This window comes from Cuculus canorus, chromosome 8, assembly GCF_017976375.1.
Source record: "Cuculus canorus isolate bCucCan1 chromosome 8, bCucCan1.pri, whole genome shotgun sequence".
Lineage (NCBI taxonomy): Eukaryota > Metazoa > Chordata > Aves > Cuculiformes > Cuculidae > Cuculus > Cuculus canorus.
In genome coordinates, this window is record NC_071408.1 from 29985947 (window position 1) to 29999830 (window position 13884).

At 39.5% G+C, this 13884-nt stretch overlaps 1 protein-coding gene across 2 annotated transcripts in view; it reads right to left on the bottom strand.

The window, feature by feature from the left end:
- Window positions 1–5842: 5842 nt before the first annotated feature.
- The window catches only part of ADGRL4 (adhesion G protein-coupled receptor L4), a 75762-nt gene continuing 67720 nt past the window's right edge, over window positions 5843–13884 (bottom strand). For both annotated transcript variants that reach the window (XM_009565431.2, XM_054072733.1), the window contains 3 exons: window positions 9783–9874; window positions 8056–8224; window positions 5843–7528 (listed from right to left, as the gene is read on the bottom strand). In XM_009565431.2, coding sequence (XP_009563726.2) covers window positions 7466–7528; window positions 8056–8224; window positions 9783–9874 — 324 coding nt within the window. In that variant the 3' untranslated portion in view covers window positions 5843–7465. The remainder of the gene's footprint in view (window positions 7529–8055; window positions 8225–9782; window positions 9875–13884) is intronic.

Consider the following 13884-nt stretch of genomic DNA (forward strand, 5'->3'; position numbering starts at 1 on the left):
ACACTCATCTGCAGAACTTGACAGGTGATACCTCCAAGTTCAGCCTGCGTTGGCACTGCTCAAAGCCTGGAGAAGACACCTTTGCTTTATTGTCATTACTTAAAGCCCTTCCCTGGAAGCTCTTGTGTGCAGAAGAGATGTGGTACAACTGTCGCTTGTAGCGTTCTCCGTTAGTATTGCTTGAACTTGAATCTGGGGCAGGAGGCTCAATATAACTTGGAACATGTTATCATTTCCAAATGGGCTTGAAGTAGATGATATATATTTGACAGAATCTAATTTTCTGGTCGTTCAAGCCACTAAGATAAGGTTGACCACTTGGAAGCACAACTAACTTTAAAAACTGGTTTTATGTAACTATTGTACGCTATGTATAACTATATTCCTGTTGGTCCTTCTCAGCACAGAGATACAACACATGCAGAATATCTCTGAGCTGGATGGACTCAGAGGCTTTCAGATCCAGAGTGGTGCCACTTTTTGTGTCTTACAGCACATATGTTCCATGCACAAGTCTTTCTGAAGCAAGCAATACTTTTAAAGGAAGAAAACCACAAACAAACAGGACCAAGCCATGTGACAGCATAAGCAAGACTCAAACTTACACGATTTAATGTAAGCTGAGCAGAAACACAGGATCTTTCTCTTTTCCTCTCTTACTGTAAACTTTTTCCTGCTGTTACTGTAGAATTATGCTGATTCGCTGTTCTGTAATATTTTTAGCCTAGAAGTGTTGCACACAAATCATTCATTAAAAAGCTAGCATGTAGGGTATCATTGCCAGTTACTTTACAATTCAGCTGTTTTTTTTCGAAGTTTGTTTAGCTTCAGGGGAGACATCCTTGCAAACTGTAACTGTTTGATGCTTCTCTCATTTTCCACAATCTCTAAATCTGGTTGTTTCCCCACACACTCTTTCCTCCCCCCTCCCCTTTTAAATGCCATCATCTTCTCTTCCCCATCACTATTCTTCTTTTCTTTTGTCAAGTTCAGTTATTCAGACAGAAATGCATGTGTTTCTCTAGATGATAGCTCTCAACTATCCATTTTGTTCCAGAATTTATTCTTCTATTCCACCACCCTCCTGCCTTTGAAAACTGCATATTTGGGTTAGGAGACACTCATGCCTGTGTTTCATTACCCACCAAGTATCACCATTTTTACCCTTGTATCCCAGTTCTCTCTACCTCCCTGTCGCAGCACTAAGATACCTTATTCACTGCAAAGCCAACATTGCTCTCCAGCCCCCTCAACTTTGCGGTTAGTCTAGAGACAACTGCAAGTAGGTTGTGGATACTGGATACACCAAGGAGGTGAAGGTCTCTGGATAGGTACATCCTCATCAGTACCTGCCAGAGCAGGATGGATACACAGCTCTGCCCCACTCAGAGAGGGGCTGTATGCACCACTGCTTCCAAGAACAGCGATTCAAACCCTGAAGACTTTAGAAGTTCTATTATAAGCACTAAGTGCCGATTGTAACAATGACAAACCGGAGATGAGAGTAAGAAGGAAGGTTATCCTTCACTACCATCTGCACTGCAATTTCATTGAGGATATACTCTGCTTTTCTCTGCTTCCATGTGACCCAGCTGCTGAAGTGGTGTATGAGCTGTCTCCTCATTAGCTGGCATCTCTACTAAATGGGTTACAGCTGCTACTAATTTCATTTAGGGCCTTACCCCTTGATGACAGAAGCCATGACTTGTGCACAGTGGTTTGATAAGTCCTAGCTGGGTATTTGCACGTGGTATTTCTGCAGCCCTCTTATGCAACAAAGAACATATTTTCAGCTTAAGAAGTGCGACCCAATCTTTCATCACTAACATAAATGAGCTGATAGTAACATGGTTAAGGTGGGCATTTGTAAGTACGCCAACAGAAGGGAAAACCCCACATGCATTAAACAGGGACGAAATCAACAATGGCTCAAGAGTGGCAAGAGGACAACTTTAAATTTTGCTTAAAAAAATGAAAAAGGCTCATAACATCAGTGAATGAAAACCAGCTAAATGAATTTCACTATTAGTAATAAGCAGGAAACCCAGTGCTTGGGACCGTGAGTTTATGCAAATCTGTTATTACTGCAAATTGGCATCCTAAGACTCTGATCATGCAACACTTGCACATATGCTTAGCTTTATGCACATGAGCAGTCTCATTAATGCCAAAGACTTAGTCGTGCATAAAACCGAGCAAATGCATGAGTGTTTGTAAGACTGGGGTTTGAACACAGGGAATAGAAAACAAATTTACTATATCATCAACAATTATTTCTGAAACCTGTCAGAAGCCAAAGTGGTGCCAGAAGTCTACTTAGCATAGAAACATTCAAAGAGAGAGAGGAGTGGGATTTTGAAGATTGCTTACTTTAACTCAATCCATTAGACCCCATAATGGTGGGCCAAATACAGGAGGACATCATCCCTGCCCAGATTAAAATATAAGTGATTATAGGTATTGGAGACATAGTATTTCCCATCACATTTTACAAGATAAACTGGATTGCCTCTTAAAAACACAGATTTCAAAACTTAGTTATTGCAAAGAAAAGTTGGTTATAATCAACTTGGATTTGGCTAAGTTATTCAGCAGTATCTCACAAAAGTCTTCCAAAATTAATTTAAATTGTGTGAGGTTTATGTGGATTCAGAGCTGACTGCAGCATTTATACGGATAATTACAATAAATACAAAGACTTACATTGGAAGGAGGTGCCTTTTGCACTGCAATAAAAACTGGTGGCTAGTCTTAGAGCTAGTTTTAATTAGAATATTCAACAGTGCTTCAGAAAACAGAAGAGCTCCCTTATGTTATGAAACCTGACGAAAATATGCTATTTCCTTAGGAATCCAAAAGAGTAAATATAATAAAATTTAAGGACTTACCAGCAAGACAAGAGAAAACAAAGAGCTGTAAAACAACCTCTGTAGAAGCAAAGCTTCTGGCAAATTTAAAGGGATAGCTCTGGAAAAGGAATTCTGGGAAAAGTGAGACCTGTATTGTGAAGATGTAAAAATAAGGCCTCTACAAAGAAATAAAACCTTGTTATCACAAGTAGTGTCAGTCAGAAGTCTTATTTATGTTGCATGATAATTTCTGTATGCTTTTTAAACATTTTTTTGTTCCAGATTGAAAAAATGAGTACATTCTCAGCAGGTAGTTTTACCACTCCATTCTTTTGTTATGGGGTTGGCTTTTTTTTCTTACTTTTTGTTCTTTTCACCCAGTAGAATCACTGCTGTCAGCATTACTGTGTAACAACAATTATGGTACATCACATCTTGCAGCTTGCTTCACAGCAGCAGTTCCAGGACCTCCAGGTATGACGTGTGGCTATATTATCTGACTCCTGATAAAATCTGGATATTGCTAGGGCTCTTGGTTCTCAGTTGGGTTTGTTCGGGAGTGTTGCCATGGAGATAGAGGGTCTGAAAAAGGCAGTATGGTCTTTCACGTGGCTGCGGTCTATATGGATGGGCTGCCCACAGCCGTGGCCACGAGATCTGAGCTGGCAAGGAGCCAGGTGACTTGTGAAAATACTTTAGCACGTTGGTACTTGGTGTTTTGGTTGCAGTTAAAAGGAGTATCGGTGCGTTGATGACCAGCTGTTTTCAAGTCTGAATCCATCTCAGAGGCTTAATTTTATATAAAAATAACTTTGGGGGATGACTTTGGTGAGGTAACATCTTCACTCCTGCAATCTCACAGCACAGTAGGGCTGAGTGTCCTAAATGTACAAGAATACAGTGAGAAGAGTAGCGCAGGCTGGATCAGGTTGTTGAGTAGGAGCCCTCCTCCCACTGGCTCTTTCACAAAGGAAAGGAAGTTTTAAATTTTTTTCATGGGTTAAGTTTTGGCTACTTTTCTCTCATATATAAATGTTTCAAAGAAGGAGGTAGGACTTCTGTGATTAACTGGTATCTGGCAAGAGTGTGATTCTGAACTGGACTTCGAAGGATTGTTATGACAATGATTTAGAAAGTGGTATTACTGGTGAGAAGAGAAATGATGGAAGTGCACAAGCCAGAGGAATCAGCCCTGCAAATATTTGTTCATTCTGCTTAATGTCACCACGTGCACTATTGCTTTATTATGGCTGGTCCAATAAGATGCATGAGTTTGCAAGTTCCTGGCTTTAGGGCACCATCATGTTCTGAGAAGGACTGTAACAAATGGAGAGCAGAGAAGAGTCTGACATGAATTCCACAAGTACTTCTGGTTTCAATGCCTACCTGCTTCATTCCAGTAGGTCAAAAGCATATATGATGTGTTCATCACAGAATCGCAGAATCATTTGGGTTGAGAAAGACCTTTAAGATTGTTGCATCCAACTGCAAATCTAACACTGCCAAGTCCACCATGTCCCTAAGTCCCAAATCTACATGTCTTTTAAATACCTCTGCATCAGCAGAGCTCTGGCAGACTGAGCCTCCCAAAGGCTATGGTGATAATTAACTCCTAAATGTTGCGGTTTCTTTGAAGTACACTTCCAATTCTTTGAGGAAATAATTATTTCAGAATGAACGAGTCTTTCTTAACCCAGACCTTATTTATTATATTCTGAAGCACACCTTGAAATGCAACACTGAACACAAATTTCTCTTTGATTAGTTTAATGGAAACAATTTCTCTCTTCAGCAAGCACTTGCTTTCAGAGTGAAACCTGAACATTTTACTTTTATCTGTCTTGTCAATCATTGATTTTTTCTTTTCCTCTGCTGGCCTCACTTGGAGATGTCATATACCTCTCAAAAGCGTGTAATCTGAAAAGATGCCGAACAAAGTTTTTATTTTTCAAACCAGTCAACTAGTTACCAGCTGATCTGACAAATGTGTCACACAAATTTATTTTTGGAAAAAAATATTTGTTTAGCTGATTCACTGTACTGGAGTGCAAGTTTCCTTAACAAAATCATAACTAATGCCCAAACGTTATTTTTCAGATTTGATATTTCATATAATAGACTCATAGAATAATTCAGGCTGAGGCTGGAAGGCACCTCAGAGGGTCATCTCATCCACCTTCCTGCTCAAAGCAGGGTCAGGTATAAGATCAGGTTGCTGGGGGCATTATCCAGTCTTAAAAGCCTCCAAAGATTTTAACACAACCACACATTCTCTCTGGGCAGCCATTTCCAATGCCTGACTATCCTCACGGGGAAAAGGTTTTTCCTCATGTCTTGCTGAAACCTCTCTTTTTTTTTTTCATTTTACATCCATTGTCTCGCCTTCTCTCTCTCTGCTGGGCTGGGGCTCGTGTTACTAAGGGCTGTGACAAATAAACGCTTTTATTTGTTGTCAGTATTTCTGCATGCATTAGGGATGACAATTACAATATCCTTCAGGCTCTAAGGCAATGAATCTAAAGAAAATTTTTCTGCTCCTTGTGTGCTGTGCTAAAGATGAAAACTCATCCTTGCATGTAGGGAAAACAGAGTTACAACAAAGATCTGACCCAGAGACTGGAGAGCACAGTTTTCCTATAAAAGATATTCTTTCATTAAAAAGGTTGTTGTAACATAAACATTTTAGCACATAATTTCCTTCCATGGAACTTTTTCAATCTCACTGAGCATGCTGAAGTCATTATACATTTACTAGGGATGCTTCTTTGTCCAGACAGGCTTACTATAGGTTGCATTTATACAGGAGATTAAAAATGATTTATTAGTAGTTATCCTTCTAAAAATACTCCTGTAAGTAATATGCATCTGTATCTTCCCAAACCTGGAAGAACATATACAACAGGAAAAAAAATACAGCAAATAATTCAGGGCAAATAATATACAACTGTGAGAACTTTTACTACTGTATTTATTTAAATGAAGGGACAGATATGGAGATGTGAAAGCTAAACGCTTTAGTTTATTCACATATTTTACATTCAAAGGATCAATAGAAATATGTGGTTTTTTAAAAAAAAAGTCTCTCTTGTGGTTTCCAAAATTTTGACAGAGGCATGGAGTGTACTTTATGAAGCATGTCACTGCGGTGCCTACAATGAAAGCCTTGTGTATATGGAAAAGAGATAAAAACCAAACAAATTTGACCATTACCAAAAAAAAGGTTTCCTTTAATATAAATAAAATTCAGAGCATCCTTTATTTTAGCAGACAACACAACAACAAGATTTATTAACAACTATGTATTTACAGTGCCTCACTGGTGAAAATACTGGGCTTCATCTGAGATCGTAGGCACCTCCTGAGAAGGCAACATGGACCGAGGAATGCTCAGCACTTCAGATAAGCTAGGTGCTAAAAGGGTGAAATTAAAGCATACATTTAAATCTAGCAAGATGGCAAAGGTGGAACTGCTGATGCATCGTGTTTATGTCCTGATCCTGCAAAATGTGCACCTCAAATACTCCCTTTGATTTCAGGAGATCTATGTATGCTCCTAAGGTTAAACACAGGATAAGTCTTTCAAAACCGGAACCCTCAGAGGAGGACAACTGCTTGACTCAAAGATGCTATGAGTAGCAAAAACTGCTGTAATTACAATTTTATGTGGTGTGGAGGCACGTGACCTTGAATTTAAATCCATATTCTTCTGCATGGGTGATTTCTCCTACTTGACTTTTAATTTGGTCCTGCAAGGCCTGGATTCCAAGTATCTCTTATCAAGCGATGAACTTGTGAAAGCCTCTTCTCCACAGCCTCCAAAATCATAGTGCCGGTTTAGCAGATCTCAGTCTTTTTGGCAATTAAATAAAACAAGAACCAGATCTTTTTCAAAGTATTCACAAGATAATCTTTCACTTATAAAATGGCTGTCCCACCATTCTTGTATCAGACCTGACCTCAGCTCTTTAGATCTAAACAGTTCTTTAAAAGTTATAAAAATAAAGAATTGGTTAATATACAAATGCATATTTCAGAGTGATAAGATAATAATATTAAACAAATTCCTTTTTTAATCCACTTTAAATTAAAAGAAATGTTTTCAAAAGTCTGGGCTGCAGCAGATCTTTATCTATTGACTCTTTAATGGAACCCATTCCCTGCAGATGGCAATATAAAACTTAATGTAAGAAGCTCGTTACTACAAAAGGACAATGAACATTTTTCTGCTAGCAAAGCATTTCTTAAAATCTGCTGTGACAGTTGATTTTCGGTATCTTGCTTTCAAGAACTGCAGATATTTCTAATACCAGAAACAAAACTTAAGTCATGAAAAGTCTTGAGCTTATTTAGAATTTTGCTTCTTTCCCTGGTCTTCATTGGTATTTGTTTTGCAATAATCAGTTTATTTTGTATACAGTTTGTATACGGCATAATATAAATGCTCTGCATGAATACACAGGTATGTACAAAACCAGTCAGTAATTGAGTTGAGAGATATGCCTGCTCACTGGGTCATTTCCTACTTTCATGATACCGTATTTTTCTGTAATATCCATAACGACATTATCTAGATTGCTCCCTTCTTCCACTGAGATGCTCACACATTTTCCTTCTGTTTATCTCAAGCAGCCAAAACAGCACGGAACATTTTTGAACAACCTGTAATATTCTTCCTGAATCTGAAATAAAAATATTGAATTAAAATTTGAAATAGGTTCATCGGTAGATCTTTATGTCTTGTAACTAATTTTGTATTGCTCCCATCACTAGAAGTTTTATGGTGCTTTTGACTTTAGGACAGGATAACTGAAGAAATTATCATCTCAGGGTAGTGTGGGTAGCATGAGTCCTGATGCAAACTGGAAAGACTGGAAGTGATTTCTATTGCACGCATTGTGTTGTTTCAACAGGTTAATGGTGCTATAACCAGTTTTAGAGCCTTAAAAACCATTTTTACTTCTTTTCATACATGGGGTTTAAAACTGGGAGGAAACATGAAGGTAAAAATTGGGCAGAAGTTCTACCTCCAGTGAAGGCAACAGCAATATTTCCCCTCTTCCCTCCTCTCCCTGATCAATGGCACAAAGATTTCCTCCCTTGATCTAATAAAATGTTTGCACCACAGCTCCACTGCAGGGCTGCGTGCCTTCCTGTGTAGGTACACAAGACTGCCTGAGTCAGTCCCCACAAGGAATGAGACCCTTACCTTCCTAGAAAACACGCAAAGAAATATGAAGATGAACATCCCCTGGAATGCATTGAAGATTGTAAAAAGATACGCAGTAACTACAGATCCTTGTACGACGTGGAGGACCCCGAAGATCCAGGTAGCTCCGAGGAGGAACAGGAGAGCAAGAGCGCCTCGGGCACAGGATCTAGATAGGAAAGAAACATTGGGAACAACATGCGGGTGCATGCTTTTTTGCTTCCTTCACAGCTTTGGGCAGTGAATGCTGCCTAAACAATTTTTTCTCAGCTGCAAAGGCCTGAGAAGTGCAAATGCATGGGCTGCTCTTTAGGGTGTGCTGCAACACTGTGCCACGAATATGCTCACATAATCACTGCAGAAGAGCAAAGGAGTAAAACTGGAGGACCTTAAAACACTGGCTTCTTTAATCATCAGATATGTTTTCTCTGGTGTACTGCAGCACCATATGATTTGATTTAAATCCACTGTTAGTGTAATTCCCCAAGGAAAAACATATGTCTGTTATGAAGCACCCCCCTCTTCCCCCAAATCCTCCTCAAAAATAGCCCAGAAAAATGTACAGTATGCTCTTAGGTCAGTACACGTGCATGACATCAAAGGGTTCTCAGGCTGCCTCTCAGGTTCACTGCAGAAGACAGTGCCAGTTGTAAAACTAGACTTTCATTCTTTCTCTTTCAAACAATTTTTTTTTTTTTTTTATTTCAGAACACCAATACTCTCAAATAATTCCTGGGTCCGCATATTGATGCTTCCAAATTATAGGAACTGATTTGCTATGAGATTTTTTTTCTCAACGGGCCGTAAAGCCGTGCTCACAGACTTGAGCAAATTACAGCACGTTGCCTCAAAAAAGAAGCCACTGATTACTTTCTTTTTAATTCTCAGCCTTGTCTTTGCAGGACTTCCTTTGAACAACAGACATTTTTAGCACTGTTCCTCTGAAAATGAATAATTTTCAACTTCATTAAAACCAGCTCACAACATGAAGCTACAAAGGTTGACGAATAAGAGAAAGTAATCAATCAAACAATTGCTAAATCCTAACTATAAATCTAGTGCAATGCGTTGAAACTGCAGGAGTGTTCCTAAGCAACACAAACAGTAAGTTGTTTTCAATGTTCCCTGTAGTACACTTCAGCTTTTCCTGCACAAACGGTTTTCAAGGTCCCTATAAATCAGTTTTAAAGAGAGTGAGTTGATGGAAAAATCATAGCAGCATGCAAAGTAAAAATCCTGGAGAGAACCCTCTCCACCCCTCCCACGCGAAAGAAGCACAATGTCCTACTGTAGACTTTTTACAAATAACATGAATGGCTCGATTCTCTTATCACTGAATTACTTGTTACTTCAAGGCAAATATTTTGGTCCCAATTCAGACATAAGTTTTGAAATCTGGTTTGGCTTGCGTAGAGGCTGTTGAAAGTACTTAAGAAAAAATGGACAATTACTTTTTTAACCATGCCATCGAGCTTTACCCTCTGCTTGATATGGGCTACTCATTGTGTTCCTCCTACACCTCTCACACAACCCCAGTGTTACTGTAGAAGGTGTTGCTCAATAGGAATAAAGGTTGCAAAATCGATATGAGAAGCTAACAGAAAAAAAAAGTGTTTATTTTTCTACAAATCCAGAAGATTCAGCTGTTATTTTTTGAACACTCACTTTCATCTCTGTCTGAATTTAAACCTATAGAAGGTAGAATTTGTATTGAATGGCAAACTTACCTTATATTTTCATAACAACTAACTTCTGGCTTTAACATTGCAGTGTGTCGAAATACTTTATAAATAATCACTCCAAAAGCCAACAAATTAACCTGAGGGGAATGAAGAAAGAAAATTTTAGTTCAACCGGGATGCTTTTGAATTTCAGTAACTGTTACACATTTAAATGAAACAAGTCAGATAAAGTTTCTGTACATATGAAACCTACAGAATACAGTGCCGGAAGGGAAACCTCCCACCCCCACCCTTTTCTGAGCCACTTGTGCTAAAAAAATATAAGCCCTGTAATAAATATTCATCAAAAAATGCTGTAACTCTGCCTTATCTCAACAGTATCACTATCAACAGTCTGCAAATGTTTATTGATTTTATTGGTAAAACTCTTTGATTTCTTGCTGAGATGTTTTTTGTCTAAGTAGGAATGCTAAGAGAGGAGAGAAGAGGAGAGGAGAGGAGAGGAGAGGAGAGGAGAGGAGAGGAGAGGAGAGGAGAGGAGAGGAGAGGAGAGGAGAGGAGAGGAGAGGAGAGGAGAGGAGAGGAGAGGAGAGGAGAGGAGAGGAGAGGAGAGGAGAGGAGAGGAGAGGAGAGGAGAGGAGAGGAGAGGAGAGGAGAGGAGAGGAGAGGAGAGGAGAGGAGAGGAGAGGAGAGATGACCAAGAAAGCCCCCCCCTCCCCGGTATTTCTATTATACTGTTTCGTGTAGACCTTGACAAAATGTACGTCTTTTGTTGCTGAATAACATTAGTTCTGAGGTTTTTGGGGTGGGAAAACTTTCAAGTGGCACAGAAAAACTTTGAGGCTTACACAAAGACTTTTTAAGAAACTAACGTTGGTTGAAAGGCTCCTTGCTGCGTATTCTCTCTTATGTTTTATGTTTCTTTCATAGGTGAATAATTTCAGTGTGTTTCTTTCTTGCCTTCTTTATAATGGCATCACTTTATTTGAGTTTGAAACAGAAAAAAGCAAATAAAAGAAGCAGGTTTGCAAATGGTGCTCAATTATTGTTCTGAACCGCTGCTTGCTTGGCTAGGCTTCACTGATCTTTCATTTAAATTTATGCTGCATTCCTTTAAGAATGTGACTGGATTTGCTTTTTTAAAAAATCTTATTTTTCTTTGCAGAATTCAACATCAAAATCTATTGAAATGTTTGTAAATAAACCAGATTTTAGCTGGATGCTATCCTGATACTGTTTGTAGGTCCGTGGTTGTAATCCCTTGGTTGGTTCCTGTGGGTTTCCAGTTATAGAATGAATAGAATTAATGTCTTCTCCAACTTGTTCCTCCAGGAAGACTGTGTGGTTTGCCACAGTTTTTCTCCCTCCTTCTTTATCTTAGAAAAAATAATCCTCCAAGATGAAAACAAAAGGCTGCTTTAGGAGTACAGCATCACTGTAAAAAGAATCACTTTCATTTGTTAACACTTGTTATGTATGTGCTTAGAACATTTTTGTTGTGTCGGGAGGGGGAACCTGTTATTAAATGCAGGCTCTGCTTTAATTAGCTACATGCTCATATTTTAATACAGCATAATGTATTTACAATTTGATAAGACAGGAGACAGACTTGATTAGCAGTTTAGGGAATTAATCCTTCACTGAATATCTTGTACTTGCACTGATCGTGAAAGCTATTCTGAAGCTCCTTATATTTAAAATTGTAATCTATAATATCTCCTAAACCAGCAATTTTTCAAAGTTAATTATAAGTCAGTCAGCAGTTGTGGGTAATTATATGCATACTTACTTTTTATCTTATATTTGTTGGCGAATAATGTTTCATATAACTTGGAGTACACACTGTAATCTGCATAACCCACCTAATGTATTAATTAGTCTGAAAAAGGTAGGGTGAAATGTGATCAAAGTACCACGAGAACAGAGAATACACACTGTTACTTCTTTAGAAGCTGTTATCAAGATCGCAAGCACAAACCACACAACCAACCTTCCTCTCTGCTGGCCCATCACCAAGATCACTAATGTCAATGAGAGCCTTCCAACTGCCATTAAAAGGCTCTGTAAGAAGCTCTGTGGACCATTATCCTTTGGACACATAAACCAGCTGCAGAACTGGAGAGGTTTTGCTGAGCAAGGATGGGGCGGGCAATGGGCAGACGTGGGGCCTTGCGGCAGTGGGCTCCATTTCTCTTTGTCCCAGCGGGGCTTCTTTACACAAATACTATTTACACTGTCTGTTGCACAGGATAATAGGATTTGGCCCTCTGCATTAAAGTAATACCTATTAACTATGATCTTTTCATTCATCAATCCATTCTAATGGGAATAATCTGTATGTATCTGGGGAGCAGGAGAGGTTAACGCCGGCTTCTTGGAGTCAGATGCCAGAACACAATTATTGTACAATACGTCTCAGCCTTGCAGGAGGTAGTGTTACAGGGTAATGAGGGTGAGCTTAACTTCTGAAAAACTCAGTCATTTCCAAGATTTATTGAAGTCTTAAGTCAGTTTTTGCCCCGTTTTGAAACACTCCATTAATAAAAAATATCTATAGCAAAGTGTGTAGACTGCTTTTATATAATGTTCAGCCTCTCAAAAAAAAAAAGTAGCTTTTAGGCAAAATACTTGTTTTTTCTTTCTTTTCATCCTAAGTTAGAGCCATCTGGCCATGAACTTCATCCTTTCGGGGGCAAAATTTTGAACAACAAAGTAGTTGTAGCTGTCCTCTGATACAGAAATCCAGCAAAACTTGAAGGAAAAAAATAACGTGACTTGGGTAAATCCAGGAGGAAAAAAATAGGTAATGTTAATAGTGTGTCAAGTGCAGCCTAGAGAAAACTTGTAATCCAACAGGTATCCTAAGCTTAGCATGTTCTGCTTTGACCTGATACTCTGCACGTTCTTTCCTATGAACATACTGGTCGCCTCAGCTTTTTCCAGGATATATAAAGTTACAAGTTCCCATTTGATGGTGGGAGTGAGGAGGACTGAAGGGAAAATGGCTTAAATAGAACTAGTGTCCCTGAACAGCCATAGATATTTCAACAAATGGCAGGGGAAGTCAAATCACCCAAATGCCATGCCAAAGATTCAATGATTGAGGACATTTGATTTTGTATCCGAAACTGATCTTCAAATGAGCACAAGTGAAAGTAGCAAGCTGTAAAAGTCACCCAAAATAAGGACAGGCAAGAAATCAGCCTAAAGAATAGAGAAGGTACTGGGGAGACCTCAGAGCAGCCTTCCAGTACTGAAAGGGGACCTCCAGGAAAGATGGGGAGAGGCTCTTTATCAGGGAGTGCAGGGGTAAGGGAAGCGGGAATGACTTTAAACTGATAGAGGGGAAATTCAGATTAGATATTAGGAAGAAATGTTTTTAAGTGAGGGTAGTGAGGCATTAACACAGGTTGCCCAGAGCAGTGGTGGCTGCCCCATCCTTGGAGGTGTTCAAGGTCAGGTTGGATGAGCAGCCTGATCCAGGGGGAGGTGTCCCTGCCCATGGCAGAGGGGTTGGAACTGGGTGATGTTTAAGGTCCATTCCAGCCCACACCATTCTATAATTCTATGATTCTGTGAAACCTGGACCCCTGAACCTTCCCACTGGGGCACACTGAGGGACTTCTGGATGAGAGGCACTGAAACAGCTAAAAAGGTTTCAGCTGCTACTTATAGCCAAATACTGTGTTTTATGCTTACTTTGGTTGTAATTGCATGTTTTCATTTTTGTAATTAAAGCACAATCTTCAGCTCTTGTTGAATAAACCTTTGATGACGTTATAATTAAAGCTGCCTTAAGGTGCCAGGCAAGGTGAATGAGAATGAAATGGCAAACAGAAGGCATGCTGTCTCCGGAGAGGCAGCAAACTGGAGTAAAGCAAGATGTGCAGACAACTGTGAAACCGAGCTCAGGACAGGCTTTGCACAGGCCTGGAAAGGGCCAGCCTGGGGACCGCTGTTGCCACACATCGGCTTTGGGGACAAGTTACCTGTCTAATGAGCAGAGCTCCTCCACAGCTTTGGGCAAACCCAGAGTGTGAAATGTTGTGTGGTATGGCCACAGTTTTATCAAGTGAATAACGACGTTACAGTGTGACACGGTGAGTTCTTGTGCCTTTGTTTTCAGTGTTATTACATGGCTGAGCAG